Below are 15615 nucleotides of genomic sequence, written 5' to 3'. Positions count from 1 at the left end.
TCCTGCCCCACATGAAGTGCTGTAAAACACATACAACTGGGGCGAGATCCTTCGCTTCGCCGGCAGCACACTCACGCCCGCGGATTTCCTGAAGGAATGGGAGTGGCACCATTGGCCGGCTGCCGGCGGGGATGCACCGTGCCAGAAACCGGGTCTGGCGGGATGGAAAATCCCGCCCCTGATCTTTATAGAGCTAGCAGTCCCTGCCTCCCTTTCACTGCCAGGTTTCCAGACCCCAGGGAAACCCACATGGCAGCAGGGAATTTTAATTTGGGCTTCCAATTGTGTGAGTGCCCAATTTATTTTTTAATTTAAAAAAGTTTTTCCAATTAAGGGGCAATTTAGCGCGGCTAATCCACCTACCCTGCACATCTTTGGGTTGTGGGGCTGTGACCCACACAGACATGGGGAGAATGTGCAAACTCCACATGGACAGTGACCCGGGCCGGGATCGAACCCGGGTCCTCGGCATCGTCAGGCAGCAGTGCTAACCACTGCGCCACCGTGCTGCCCCTTGAGTGCCCAATTTAAATATGTTAAGTAGGTTCCCCGCCTCTCTTTGGCAGGATAATTGGGCAACCTAATATATGCGGGGTGCTTTTGCGACAAGTTGGGGGACATACTCCCTGTAGTTATGACCTGTAAAAGCCAGTTCTATGCATCCCAACCCCATCGCTCTCCCCAGGCATTGGGGGAAGTTTAATATCAAGGCCATTGTTTCTGATTTGTGGGAAGATCTGTGCAAATCAGTGGCTGGAGAACAAGCTGGATGGCCTTTAGAGACAGGAGGTATTCAACAAGCCAGAAGCTCTGTGTGCATCATGTTGTAGGGGAAGTATTGAATACCGCTCTTTTAGTGTTTTCCTGCATATCCACATTGCAGCAGGAACTCATTTACATTAAACTGCCTCTTCACACTAAGATGCTTCATTCCTCATTTACATGACGTCACCCCATTAACAGTATATTGCTTCATTACCGTTACACAAACTAATTCACATTCCATTACTGTATTAACAATGCAGTGCCTCATTTAAATTGCAACACTTTATTTAAGTTGCATCTTCATCTATATTCCACCACCTCATTTACTTTACACTAATTCAATTACTTATACACCATTTTACTTACTTTGTACCTTCTCATTAACTTTTGATTATCTCATTGACATACAATGCCTCAGTTATTTTGTAAGGCATTCACAAAAGACAGGGTTGCTGTTGACTGAAGCGCTGTAATTTAAAGAAAGCCATAATGTTTATTTTCTTTTTCAGAGGTACAACGCTAAATATTGCAATACACGAAGAGATTTCGAACCTGCAGTTGAAGGTTTCAGCCCTTCACGAGCAGCAGGAAAATACTACGTCAAAACTCACCAGCGAAATGCAGAGAACACAAGATTTGATTAATGAAATTCTCAGGCACATTGGAGCTGGTAATAAATGAATACTATTATAGAAAGCCATCTGCAAAAAAGATGCTGTTCATTTATTATGAATACCAAACATAAGAGAGTTTAAATAATTTTATGGTGAATAAAGTTGCCATAGTCCCAGATGACCGTAGGTTGTTTATCACCTTTGAGAGGGGGGGCTGACTTGTGGTGACTTAACTTGAGGGCCACCACACCTCAGGTGAAGGGGCAAGGCTGAGAAGGCAGGGCCTTCATGAATAACCTCAGCCGGTACAAGAATTGAACCTGCATTGCTGGTCTTGCTCTTCATCATGAACCAGCTGACTAAGCCAAAGCGACATCCTAGGGTGAATAGCGGGACTTCTGAAGTGATTACAAGCATAAGCTTATTTGGAAGCACTCAACAGTTCAGGCAGAATCCGTGAAGAGAGAAACAGAATTAACATTTAAGGCTGATGACCTTTCACCAGTTCATTAATTTTGTTTCTCTCATCAGAGATGCTGATGGACCTGATGAGTGTTTCCATATCTTGTTTATTTTCATTTTGGGTTTCCAGCGTGAGCAGTATTTTGCTTTTGCATCACCTTATTTGGGCTTTGGATGGTATTATTTGAACTAAGAGGGAGCTTCAAGATATCCATAATAGTTACCTGCATCAAAAAAGTTTTCACCATCATCAGAATTTATCTCCCTCTTCTACACACCTACTGGCTCTTCCTGTTCCCTTTCCAGCTCTTTCGACTAGGTATTTTCCTCTCATCGGGTTTTCTTTCCACTCTTCAATGGAGTCTTCCTCACTCTCCAATTCTCTGAGTCATTCTACTTTTCCCTTGCACCTTCTGCGCATCTATACGTGTATGCGTGTGTGTGCCTCTCACTCACTCTTCCCTGTTGTGGCATTGTCAAACTAAAATTAAGTAAAATCTGGAGTCGGATGGTTGGGCATTGATTCCAGCACATTTGTATATTGGTGCCGCTTCAGGTTGTTTGGAGGAGTCAAAACCATAGGATAGCTCCTGAAAATTATTATTTTCCTGGCGGTGGATTTGTGCACACCTTCATTTTGTTTACCTGTTTTTGCTATTTTTCAATGTCAGCAATATAAAACACATTTTTAGGGGAACATCGTGGCCAGGTGATGACCAGCCAAGGCAGTTGTGTCAAAATTGCTTTTGATGAAATATAATTGTGAGAAAATTAAATATAATTGAGAGAAAATTAACGTTAGGTGGAAAGATTTCCATGTTACGGTAAATTAATGCAACAAGTAGGAAATAACAAATTCACAAGGAGAAAAACCTAGTGAGCATGAAGAAAAGAAACTCAAAAGACAAACACAATGATCAAATTGTGGATGACAGATAGAACGCACATAATGGGCGAAATCGAAAGGCCGCACGCTCCCGAACAAGGGTGCGATGCAGCCGGTAAATCTCGCGATGGGCCTCTCAGGATCTACCTGGCCCGCCACGCCTCGTGAGATCTAACGGGATCTCACAAAATGTTGCATTCTGGATCCCGACCACAGTGGGCAGGATGCAGATCTGGTTAATCTGCATATTGAAGTGCTTCACTAAGCAGCCAGGGGACAAGGCGTACCGACACTTGGGCGGGATCTGCAAGGAGGTGGTCCCTGGCTCTGGGCAGGGTGGTACCCTGGCACCCCTGATGCCATTTGGGCACCCTGACAGTGCCACCTGAGCATCCTGGCATTGCCAGGCTGGCAGGGGTCCTACCAGGCTGGCAGTGCCAAGGTGCCTGGGTGACATTTTGCTTGTGCCAGGTATCATGCCCAGGGGTGCACTGCCCTTATTAGGTGGCATGTGGGGGAGCCCGATGACCCCCTTTTCGGTGAGTTGGGGCAGTGGGGATCTGGGGTTCGCATTGGGGGGTCTCAAACTGGTGCCCCGACATCTTCTTGCACTGGAGCTCCTCAGTGCAGGAAATGGGACTAAGTGCAGCCTCGGTGGGGCATTCCCCGCTGAGGCTCAGAAATAAAACAGATTCCCGTTAGATAGCGGCGTCTTTCTCGGCGTTGCAAGCGTGTGAAACACCCGGCTAAATGTGCTCGACGCGGGATTCTGTTTAATTTCCGTTAAATCGCGCCCAATGTATTCTCATAAAAATACTATGGGGTTATTGGGAGAATTTTGTGCATCAATTTTAATACCAGTAGGTGTCATAGTAGATTTTGACATCAGGATGTTCCATATATTTGGTGAATGATGAAGTAAATTTCAAGATATTAAGGGAACAGATGGGAGAAACCATTTCCTCCAGTTGTGGAATACAGAACTAGGAGCGCAGTCACAAATGTAGAGCCAGAGCGTTAAGTACTGAAAGTTTGGAAGTTTGGAACAATTCTCTGTAAATGACAATTAACACGAGATAATTTGTTCGTTTTACAACTGAGCTTGATGGCTTTTTGCTAGTGCAGAGGGGGATATGTGGAGTTAGGTCACATATTGATGATCTAATTGAATGGTGGAACAGTTTTGAGGGGCTTGATGGCCTAGCCTTCCTATATTCCTGAAGGGGCTTGATAGGGATGATAGAGGCTGAGAGATTGGGCTGAATTCTTCTGCCCTGCCCACTGCAAGATTGCCACGGGCGGCACGCGGACCACATAACGGTCCATTGACCTCGGGCGGGAATTTCCGGTCACGAGGGACAACGCGGCCGGAGAATCCCCTGAGCGGAATTCTCTGATCCTGGGGCTAAGTGTTGGCGCCGGAGCATTTCACGCCGGCGTCACAAGCCCCTAGGAGCAGGGATCCTGTGCCGCACAGGGGGCCAGCAGGGCACTGGAGAGCCTCACGCTGCTCCAGCTGCCGATACCGGCGTCAGAACGGGTGCCGTGAATCCGCGCATGCGCTCTACTGCCGGCGCGAATTCGCGCATGCGAATGGGTTGCCTTCTCTGCGCCGGCTCCGACGCAACATGGCGGAGAGCTACAGGGGCCCGGCGCGGAGGGACATAGGCTCCCACCAGGATAAGCCCCCCCACCGATCGGTGGGCTCTGATCGTGGGCCAGGCCACCGTGGAGTCCCCCACCGGAGTCGGATCCCCCCCCCCCCCAAACAGGCCACCCCCCCGCAACATGAACGCCGAGGACCCAACGGGTAGGACCATATGAGAACGGTGCTGGCAGGACTTTGACTAAAACGGCAGGCACTTGGCCCATTGCGGGCGGAGAATCGCCGGGGGGGCTGCTCTGCGGTGCTGCGCCGGCACTAATGGCGCCGATTCTCTGGTGACTGGAGAATCAGCGAACTGGCGTTGGGCCGGCGTCGCGTTAATCGCACCCCCCCACCCCCGGCGATTCTCCGACCCAGCGCGGGGTCGGAGAATCCCGCCCATGGATTTTTGGTCTCTCGGGGAATTGAGCGATATGGGGAGCAGGCAGGAAAGTGGAATTTGAAGCCCACGTTCAGTCACGATAGTAATGATCAGGCTCGGTGGGCCATGTTGGTCTACTCCTGCTGCTATTTATTGTGTTCTTGTGTTCCTGGGTCCATGCTGAAGATCAATGGTCATGAGCTGCTGGCCAGAGAAAAAGAAGAAATTAATTGGGGTGCCCATTGACTGAAAGTCAAAACACGGCTGGCTAAGAGCTTGTTTTTAAGCCTGTCTTTTTGTTACCTTTGACCATCGGCTATTTTTCCCCTCAGCTTTCTTGAAATACTCATTTTGTCCCTTTTGGAGCTGTGAGAAAAGGTTTAAAATTTACAAAACATACCAGTCAACATCTGAGGTGTTGCACACGAGGTGTAACGATGAAGTATGGTTACAGAGTGGTGTGAGCAGCTGTGTAGACATGAGTCAGTCTCTGTTTCAAGGTCAAACTTCCCGTCCTTATTTTTATACTTTCATGACATTCCTTTGTCTGTATTTATAATAGAAGCAGCCTTTCTCCTCCCGCATTCACACCCTTCTGCCAGTGGGATTTTGCTGCAATTCCTCTGGTCAGGGAGATGTAACTACAGTGTGACAAGTTCATGTCGCCAGTTTTAGTTACAAATGTGGACTCAGGAATATATAATGGCAGAAATGGTACACACAAAATTATGGGGCCCTTGACTGCCCAGCCTCTTCCCCACTCTCCTCAACCCCTCAAGGACAGAGCAGCACCTTGTTTTGTGTCCTGTTTTATGTAACTCCCCATTAATCAGTGTTTTTGATTAACCAGTACCACCCATTGCCGCAGTCTGACGGATAGTAAAAATTTTACTGCACTGTCGGGAAAGTTGTGAGAAATGGATGGAACGGCACTGAAATGTCCTCATGGAGGAGGAGGACCTTCTTGTGGTCTTCCGCCAGTTTATCCTTAATGGGATATTAGTTAAAAGTCCTGGCCCTTGCTGAGGCTTCCAGAGGATCTTGGATTCAAATATTTAGGGTGCTTCTGCCCTATTAAAGACCTCATTCAATATTCTGCTGCTACAGTATTTTGGAGTTTGCTCCTTTGCACTGGCGAGCTTCCTGTTTACAACGCAAATCCCCAGGGACCTGTTGTCCTTCTGCAATGACCAGCAATTATGACACCACAGAAAATTATGAGACATTGTTATTGCTTTGCTCATGCACCAATAGCTCATACACATATTGTTGTCTTGCGCTATTCAATGGCAGCTTTCATTACTCAGGTTGTTATCTTTCCATTCAGAAACAGCTTTCCATACACACGTTGCTCTGAATTTATTGACTGACAGTTCATTGCATACGTTTACCTCCCTCTCTGTTTATTCACTGAACAAATGTATCAGTCTGGATATTCTATTGGCTACTTCTAATTTCTCATTGTAACATTAGCAGGATTAATTGGCAGAAGGGTGAAGGGATTCCTGGCTGCCTGTGGAAGGATGTCACTAAGGCTCATTGATGAGCCAATTGGTGCCCATTATTCATGAGCTTACCTTTGATTGGGGTCCAACAATAATCCTAGGCCTCTGGTGGGATGTATTGTCACCAGTTATCATCGCCCCTGCCAGCACTGGCAGCCTGAGGCACTGCCTGCCCACTGATTGGCCAGCAGCTCATGGTGGGTGGGGGTTCCACCAGCAAACACAAGAAGGCTCACTGGTGGCCACTTAATTGCCTGAAGAATACTTGATTCCATCGGGCATCCCCATGGAATTTAGAGGGAATTCCCTGTCTGTTTTCCGACCAATGGGTGAGATCCCCATCGGGCAGACAGAATCCCACCCTAAGATGTTCCTGCAATTTCCTTGAGGGTTCTCCCCATCTCCCACTAAGTTCTTAACAGGAATCCAGGAGAAGTAGCACAATTGACCATGAATGCAGTTTCTCCCAGTTTCCACCAACTTTAGGGTGTGCAGTTGGAGGAAACCCTGCAGGAATTCCAGGCAAGCGTGGCAATAAATTAAAATCCCAAGTCTTATTACATTGTGATGTTAGGAGGCACAATAAATTGTCTTGTACCTATTTTATTAATCCAATATGAATCAATGTGCTGCACCGAAAAAGAATATTGAGTACTTTATATATCTAAGAATACGGTCAACACTATTTCCAGCAAACCACAAATCAGTTTGTTTATGCTCTCCAACAATAAAAATTACTTTTTATCCTTTCTCTCTTCAAAATCATCTTTTAGGTACCAGTGGGACCCATTCATCACATGAGCCACATGGGGATACACAGGGTCGCACTGCCCAATGGTAACCAGTGTTTATTTGGTGTTTTGCATTGTTCCGTGTTCCTTAGAATGTATTTTTATTGACTGCTAACTCTCCAGATTCCAGCTCAAAATTACAATCTCTTTCCCTCCTATCTGCATCCATACAATTCCGACAGTGCAGAAGGAGGCCATTTGTCCCATCAGGTCAGCACTCGACACTCCGAAAGAGCATCCAATTTAGGCCCACTCTTCCGCCCTATCCTCGTAACTCCATCTTATCTACACATCCATGGACACTTAGGGCAATTTTAGCATGGCCAATCCACCTAACCTGCACATCTTTGGACTATGGGAGGAAACTAGAGCAGCCAGAGGGAACCCACGCAGACACTGGGAGAAAGTGCAAACTTTACACAGGAAGTCACCCAAGGCTGGCATTGAACCCGGGTCCCTGGCGCTGTGAGGCAGCAATGAGATTGCAATGTTTGCTCACATTCTATCCAGTATGACAGCTGAAAACTGGAAGGACTGCAGGCAAACAGATGCTCTACTGCATCCATTCTAGTTATATTACCTCCTTCATTCCTTTTGGATGGCGGTCTGGAAACTCTTTGATGGTTTTAAATATCCTCTAGATCCCACCTGGGTCTACATGGCCTGCTTCTGACAGAGGGATACCCATAACCAATCAGTTGCCTCATTAGTGCTTTCAGTGGCAATAGAGTATATCCACTTATGTGATGCAGCATGAGACTCACACAACATACATAGACAAAGCAACTATGGGACATTTGACAGTCCAAATGAATAATTCACAGGCTGCAGGTAGAACAGGGGAAACGATACAAGGTGCGAGTCCTATTACTGCAAACCCCACCCCACCATTAAACCAGCTGACCTCATTCAAATGAGAGGGCCATTGGTTCACCAAAGAGAAGCCTGCCTCCTTCTGTCCACAGAAACACCTTGTGTAGCTGCACAGATCCCAAACCTTTTACTCACCCAGTAAAGTATCTAATTCATCACACAATCCAAACTTCCCTGCATCAAGGAAAAAGTGCTGAACCTGTCAACACATTGTAAACAAAATATCCTGACCTCTGGTAAGATCGTCACTGCGAGGAACCTCAAATACTATACAATGACCAAAAACTATACATCTATTTATCTATCTATATCCAAAATAATGTTTAATATTATAAATATATATACCCTTTAATACGGTTAACTGCTTGTGCAGATTTCATTACTGGTGAGTGTGCTGCAGAATGTATAAACCACACTGCAAGAGGAGATAATATTTAATCCATTTAAAAAAAATTTACAGTACCCAATTCTTTTATTCCAATTAAGGGGCAATTTAGAGTGGCCAATCCACCTATCCAATATTTAATCCATTATCAGTCATGCACTGTCTGTAAGGTAATCAAATTATAATTTATACCTGATCTTATTTTATGCTTACTTGTCTCTTTGAACAGTTCAATGCATCGCCATATATCACCGAAAGTAACACTCCATTTTTGTGTGATTGACTGCATCTTTCTCTTTTCCCTAGAAATCCCTTGGCATGTACGCAATTAATTCGTCAAGGCGAGGATTCAAAGTGTAAACTGAACAAGAGGTCTGGAGAAAAAATGCTGCTGCAGAAATGTCAACACAATTAGAGACATTTTATAGAGAAACATTTTATTTCTGATGGATGGATTCAAATGTTGACATCAGTGTATTCAGGGATAAAAGGTTAATTATAAATATATACTAATTACAGCATCATAACTTACTACATTAAGCTTTCATCGTTACCTTCTAACGTTTCTAAACAATTTTAGGTGCATGACTTTAATCTAGTTTAAGCTATGGACTATGCCAAAGCTATGGACATTATACCAAAATAATTAGTCGTATTTTTGCAAGAGAATTGCAGCTTCCAAAGAGGTTGGCGATAACTTTGGCTTGATGTGTTAATCTAAAGCAGATAATATTGAATCACCAAGCCATTTTACATCCCTCCCAATATTTGTTGCCATTGATTCCACCCGTTGAGTGCAGTGGGCGGCACTTGGGTGAGAGTGGGAACTAAGTGTGCCAGGCTGTGTTTTGTTGAAATTAAAATTCCTATTACTCAGAGTCCCATGCATTTGATGATTTTCCAAGAAGGAGCCTTGCTACAGAAGTGTCCGAAAAATGTTGCTAACCAATCACACTTCCTCAGGGAAAAGTACGCACAACGGAATGTCTGCCTTTTGTGTATTGTCCGTTAGTAGCACTTGGTGTGGGATTTTGAGAATTGTATAATATCTGACAACAAGTCCCATTAAGTTCACGGCGTGAGTCAACATTAAGTTCCAAGGTATCTCCTTCAGTGGAACATCCCTGGGTTTCATATCAGGAAGGCAAAAGAATAATCTCACTGGTGCCCTTCGGTTGCTAACCTCGGGTTTCATCAACTTGATGATTACTTTGTCTATAAAATAAAGATTGTTTATAGCCCTGTCATGTAATTACTTCTGAAGGATAGTTTGACGTTAGTCCTGTTATGGTTAAGAGCATTGGGAAGAACTCACAACACATGTGTTTTTGACGGAGAGGGAAGTCCCAAAACAGTAGGAACCAAGGATATTTCTTTGGGATGTATATTCCATGTTCAGGATAAATGAAAGCTGCAGGTGTACAAAGTCACAACTGATTTGCATTGTTTGTGGCCTCCTCACTGTCAAACTTGCGATTATCAAATGATCTATCAGAAAGTGGCTGCGAAATTAGGATAAAGTTACCTTCCCTAGTGAGTTGGCTTTTAGGTATTGCAAATCATTATTACCGAAATGCTTAACTTAAATAAGATATGCTGGCCTCTTCTGCACACCAATTTTCATCAGTGCATTGGTGGCTGTATCTTCAGCTGCCTAGATGCTAAAATATCTCTGCCTTTTAAAATCTCTTTTCCCTCCTTTTAAGGCGCTCCTTAAATCCTACTTCTTCCACCAAGCTTTTGGTCACCTGTTCTAATATCTTCTTATATGGCACAGTGTGACATTTTGGTTTGATTACACTCCTGTAAGGCATCTTGGGACATTGTACTACGTTGAAGGCACTATGTAAATGCAATTTGTTTATTTGTAAGAAGCTGTGAGATGATTTAGACAATGTTACTTGAAACCTCCCAAACTTTTTTCTTATCTTTAAATTTTGCTAATTTACATTTGTGATTTCTATAATCAACTTTATTGTATGAGAGATTGTGCGAAATGTAATTAATTTATTGACTAATAAAGTCTGTTCCACCTTGAATTTATAGTTTGTTAGTACCTTTAAACAGCGGATTTGCTGTAGTCATATTAAGGAAAGTCCTTTCCTTGGGCTGCCATGGTGGAGAGGCTTGAACGCTCCATTGATCCCGAGAGCAATGCAATTGGGAGCCTTACGTTCCTGGCAAGGTTACCCATGACAGTAAGTTCAGAGGGGAGGAACCAGACAAAGCGCAATCCAAAACAAGTCTTAATGGCGGATCATGCAGAGGATACTTGTATGGTATTAACGACTGCGATGGCGGATGATGGCTACAGCAGTAGGAAGGTCCCCAGTCGTCGAGGTTCCTTTGCCACTGGAACTGGGCCTACCTTCTGTCAAGGACCATGTCTCTGCTGGTGAGTAACAGCATACCCATGTTAAAAGATGTCCCACCCAGGCATCTTCCTAGAAGAAACCAGCACTCCAACAAGCCACGTGGCGAGAGGTGATAGGGACAGAGATCTGGAAGTCCTTCGCTTTGGACTGACACATAGGCGGTTGAGTTCAATTCAGTCGTCTCACTCTTGGAATAGGAACAGAAAATAGGTGTTTGGCAGTTCCTGTTAAAGGAACTTTGGCGAGCTGCTGCAGTGCATCTTGTAGATGATACTCATTGCTGACACTATGGCCGGGATTCTCTGACCCTGCGCCGGGGGCCCCCCACGCGGCCTGGCCCACGATCGGGGCCTACCGATCTGCGGGCGGGCTGGTTCCGGGGGGGCCTTCTTTCCTCCGCGCCGGGCCCCTGTAGGGCTCCGCCATATTGCCCGGGGGCCGGTGCGGAGTAGGGAAACCCCGCGCATGCGCAGAAATACGCCGGCCGTTCTACGCAGGCCCGCCCACGCATGCGCGAGATCACGCCGGCCGTTCCGCGCATGCGCGAACTCGCTCCGGCCCTTCGGCGCCGGCTGGAGCTGCGGGGACGACTCCGGTGGCAACATAGCCCCCTAGAAATGTGAGAATGCCTCACTTTTGGGGGCCGTTGACGCCGGAGTCGTTGGTGCCCATTTTCCCACCGGCGTGGGGACATAGTCCCATTTTTAGAGAATCCCGCCCTATGTATTGGTGGTGGAGGGAGTGAATGTTTAGGGTGATGGATGGGATGCCAATTAAGTGGCCGACTTTGTCTTGGCTGATGTTGAGCTTCTTAAGTGCTGGAGTTGCAAGTGGAGCAAGTGGAGAGTATTCCATCACACTCTTGACTTGTGCCCTGTAGATGGTGGACAGGCTTTGGGGAGTCAGGAGGTGATTTACTCGGCGCAGTATTCCCAGCCTCTGACCTGCTTTTGTAGTCACAATATTTATACGGCTGGTCCAGTTCAGTTTCTGGTCAATGGTAACATCCAGGATGTTGATAGTATGGGATTTAGTTATAGTAATGCCATTGAATGTCAAGGGAAGATGGCTAGATTAGCTTCTGTTGGAGATGGTTATTGCCTGGCACTGGTGCAATGAGAAAGTTACTTGCCACCTGTAAGCCTCTAAATGTTGTCCAGGTCTTACTGCATGGACTGCTTCATTATCTGAGGGGGTGTAAACAGAATTGAACACTGTGCAATTATCAGTGAACATTCCCAATTCTGACTTTCTGATGGAGGGAATGTCACCAATGAGGCAGCAGAAGATGGTTGGGCCTAAGACACCATCCTGAGGAACACCTGCAGCACCCCCCACAACTGAGAAGATAGGCCTCCCGCAACCATAACCACTTTTCTTTGTGATGGAAATGATTCCAGTCATCTGAGAGTTTTAGCTCCAACCCCCAGATTTCTATTGTCTTCAATTTTACTAGGGCTGCTTGATGCAGCATTTGGTCAAACACAGCCTTGAATTTAACAGAATTGCTCTGACATTACCTCCGGAATTCAGCTCTTTTATCCTTGTTTGAAACAAGGCTGAAACGAGGACTGGAGCCACAAATAAGCATCAGTGAGTAGGCTATTTGAGGGTAGGTAGCCATTGGTAGCAGTGTCGGCAATACCTTCCATCAATTTGCTGATGATTGAGAGCAGAATGCTGGGGCTGTAATTGGCTGAATTGGATTTGCCCTGCTTGTTTTGAATCAGACGTACCATATGTATTTTCCTCTTTGTCGGGTAGATGTAGCTTTACTGGAGCAGCTCAGCCAGGGGAGTGGTCAGTTCCAGAACCCAAGTCCTCAGTGCTACAACTAGGACGTATTGGGCTTTGTTGCATTCCATGTGCTCAGCCGTTTCTTGATATCTCATGGCGTGAGTCAAATTGGCAGAAGTTTGGCACCAGCGATGTTTATGATTTTTCTCCTGGGATGCTCACAGTAGTGTGCTGGATATTAATCTTGAGTTGTTGGAAATGCCAGGATAATGCTGGCAAGCTGGCAATGTCCATTCTCTGGTCTATAGCGCCAGTTCCATCTCTCTGAACCCTCTATGTCCCCTTGGCACTCTCTTCTTCCTTATCATTCTTTTACTTCTGCAATTCTCTCAGCTTCTGCTGGTCTGATTGTAACATGACGTTACCCCATTTCTCCATGGCACTGTACAGACAAAACTCCAAGCAAGACAAAAGACAGGAAAGGATACGTGAAAGGTAATTATTTATGATAGTACAAATACTAGACCAGGCTCCAGATCCAGAGGTTCACTGGCATTCCTGATCCTACAAATAATCTGTTTTTCTGTGTCAAGTTCAAGCCCAGGTCCCAGTGTACACAGTAGGAAGCCACTGCAACACCCAGTTCCTTAAATTATTTTTAAATGGCCTCTTGTCATCGTCACTTTTAGTTTTATATATATATATACACAGTAATATGATGCTTCCTCAGTGTAATTGTGCATGTTCTGCATTTTATTTGCTTATCACAGATTATTTTCATATTACCACCCAAGTATGTTTCACAAAAACGTCCTTGCTAAAAATTACTTCCTTTTTCTTCTCCTGAAGCCAGTTCCATAATATCTTTTTAGAAATGCTGACAATCGTCCAATACTTTACCGAAACGATGCTGTTTATACCAGACTGTAGCCAAGGTGTTCTGCTATTCATCTACCGGAGGGGACCATAGCCAAACCCATACATTATATCCACTTGTGCACATTTATAAGTTGGATCGGTAAGCAGGTAGAGGGATCCTGCCGTTAACCTCGAGTGCTGAGATAATGGAAGCATCTCCTGTCAGCATCATTGAGATGAGGTAATTCAACATGATCAGCCAGGGGTCAGTACTGAGAGCTACCTGATATGGTTCAGCATCACATACGTGTATCTACTGAGTCGTTGGGTGAAACAATTATTTTTTTGAAAGTAATATATTTTCCTGAGGTACATTTCCCCCCTTCCCTTCCTCCTCTCTTCCTGTATCAGGTGTTATGTATCGTTTCAACTCAAAAAGATGGATAGTTTTTGTCAATGTTTGAGTCAAGCATCGGCTATGTATCAGTTGGTGGCTGTTTTGCCTTTGAGTCTCAAGGCTCTGGATTCAAATCCACTCCAGGGTTTGGGCACAAAAGTCAAGACTAACGCTTGGATTCAATGCTGTGTACCTGCTGCAGTATTGGAGATGTTGGTCTCTCAGATGAGATGTTAAACCGAGGCGTCTTCATGGGTGAATGTCTACGATCCCACTGCGTTATTTCATAAAAGAGAAGGGGAGTTATCCCTGGGGTCATGGCCAATCGACATCATAAAAACAGATTATCTGACCATTATCACATTGCTGTTTTTAGGAGTTTGCTGAGCGCAAATTGGCTGCTTCCTTCCGAATTGCAACAGTGACAGCACTTCAAAAGTATTTAATAGGCCAAAAATGACTTTAAGGGGCGGAAATCTCTGGCCGCGCCCGCCCGGCAATCGGATATTCCCGCCCGGTGTCAATGGACCTTTACATGGTCCGCGTTCCCCCCTGGCAAGCCTGCAGCAGGCGGGGCAGAAGAATCAAGCCCAAGATCTTTTGGACGTGAAAGCTGCACAGAAATGCAAGTCTTTCCTTTTAAAACCAGCCATTAGAAAATGCTTGAGATGACACCTGGAATGTCTCCCCGCCTTGTTACAACACCCTGGATTATTGCACGGTCACTTCCTGGTCCATTTGACCCGGAGTCACAACACAAGTGAATTAACCAATAATTCTTAGAAAAATGACCCAGGTCTTTGGCCCTTGGCTGCCCAATAATTACAGTCACCAGGTTTGTAAGTTTAAACACAATTCCTGTTTATTTATAATAACTATAATGGAATATGCAGCAAAACAACTGATTAACTATTATCTAATTCCTAATTCCACACTTTAACTTGTACCCCACCCTCTACACTCAAAGGCCAGACAGATAAGCACAGAGGGGAAGAAAGGGAGTTAAAAAAAAACATAAATGAACGAGAAAAAGAGTCTTTCTTTCAAATGGGTGTTTCCAGCACCTTACTTCTCTTCAGACTTTGCTTTAGAACATAGAACTTAGAGTGCAGAAGGAGGCCATTCGGCCCATCCCCATAACCCAATAACCCCTCCTAACCTTTTCTTTTTGGTCACTAAGGGCAATTTATCATTGCCAATCCACCTAACCTGCACGTCTTTCGGGACTGTGGGAGGAAACCGGAGCACCCGGAGGAAACACACACAGACACAGGGGGAACATGCAGATTCCGCACAGACAGTGATCCAGCAGGGAATCGAATCTGGGACCCTGGCGCTGTGAAGCCACAGTTCAAGGCTTTTACTGCCCATTCATTCAGGCCTTTGTTTCAGGAATACAGTATTCACAGCCTTTCTACAGAGTTCAGGGGCTGGATTCTCTGATCCCTGATGCCAAAATCGCATTCGGCGATGGGGCGGAGAATCAGGCCATTGCCTGAGGCCCACCCCGCGACACTTCATCCCCGACTGGCCGAGTTCCCAACGGCGTGGGACACGTCGTCAGGAACTCAGTGTGGTGGCTGTGGACTCAGTCCAGCGCCACCACAATCTGGGGAGGGCCGATCCGCAGGCAAGAGGGGTTTTATTCAGGGCTGGCGGCACTGTGGCGGGGAGGTCCGGGGTGCGCGAGCGGCTGATAGGGGAGGACTATTTTTGGGGTCCAGGTCTGCGGGCTGTGTCCACCATGAAGCACGGCGCGGCAGACCGCCGCCATGCGCATGCAATGCTCCGGGCCGTATCGGCAGCTAGAGCTGGGAGCTCTACGCTGCCTGGCTGCTAGCCTCCCTCAGAGCAGGGAATCGGTGGCCATTTTGCACCATTTGTCCTGGCGTAAAACACCACTGTTTTCACGCCGCCGAGAGTACTTAATCTCCCAAATG

The 15615-nt window shown here is 45.9% G+C and overlaps 1 protein-coding gene across 1 annotated transcript in view; it reads left to right on the top strand.

Moving 5' to 3' along the window:
* The window catches only part of LOC140385165 (uncharacterized), a 126017-nt gene extending 115670 nt beyond the window's left edge, over positions 1-10347 (top strand). The window contains exons 20-22 of the mRNA XM_072467028.1: positions 1275-1435; positions 7033-7096; positions 8615-10347. Coding sequence (XP_072323129.1) covers positions 1275-1435; positions 7033-7096; position 8615 — 226 coding nt within the window. The 3' untranslated portion in view covers positions 8616-10347. The remainder of the gene's footprint in view (positions 1-1274; positions 1436-7032; positions 7097-8614) is intronic.
* The last annotated feature ends 5268 nt before the right edge of the window (positions 10348-15615 follow it).

This window comes from Scyliorhinus torazame, chromosome 11, assembly GCF_047496885.1.
Source record: "Scyliorhinus torazame isolate Kashiwa2021f chromosome 11, sScyTor2.1, whole genome shotgun sequence".
Classification (NCBI taxonomy): Eukaryota; Metazoa; Chordata; class Chondrichthyes; order Carcharhiniformes; family Scyliorhinidae; genus Scyliorhinus; species Scyliorhinus torazame.
Note: the sequence above shows the minus strand (reverse complement) of the source record. Positions and strands in the feature narration are given on the sequence as shown.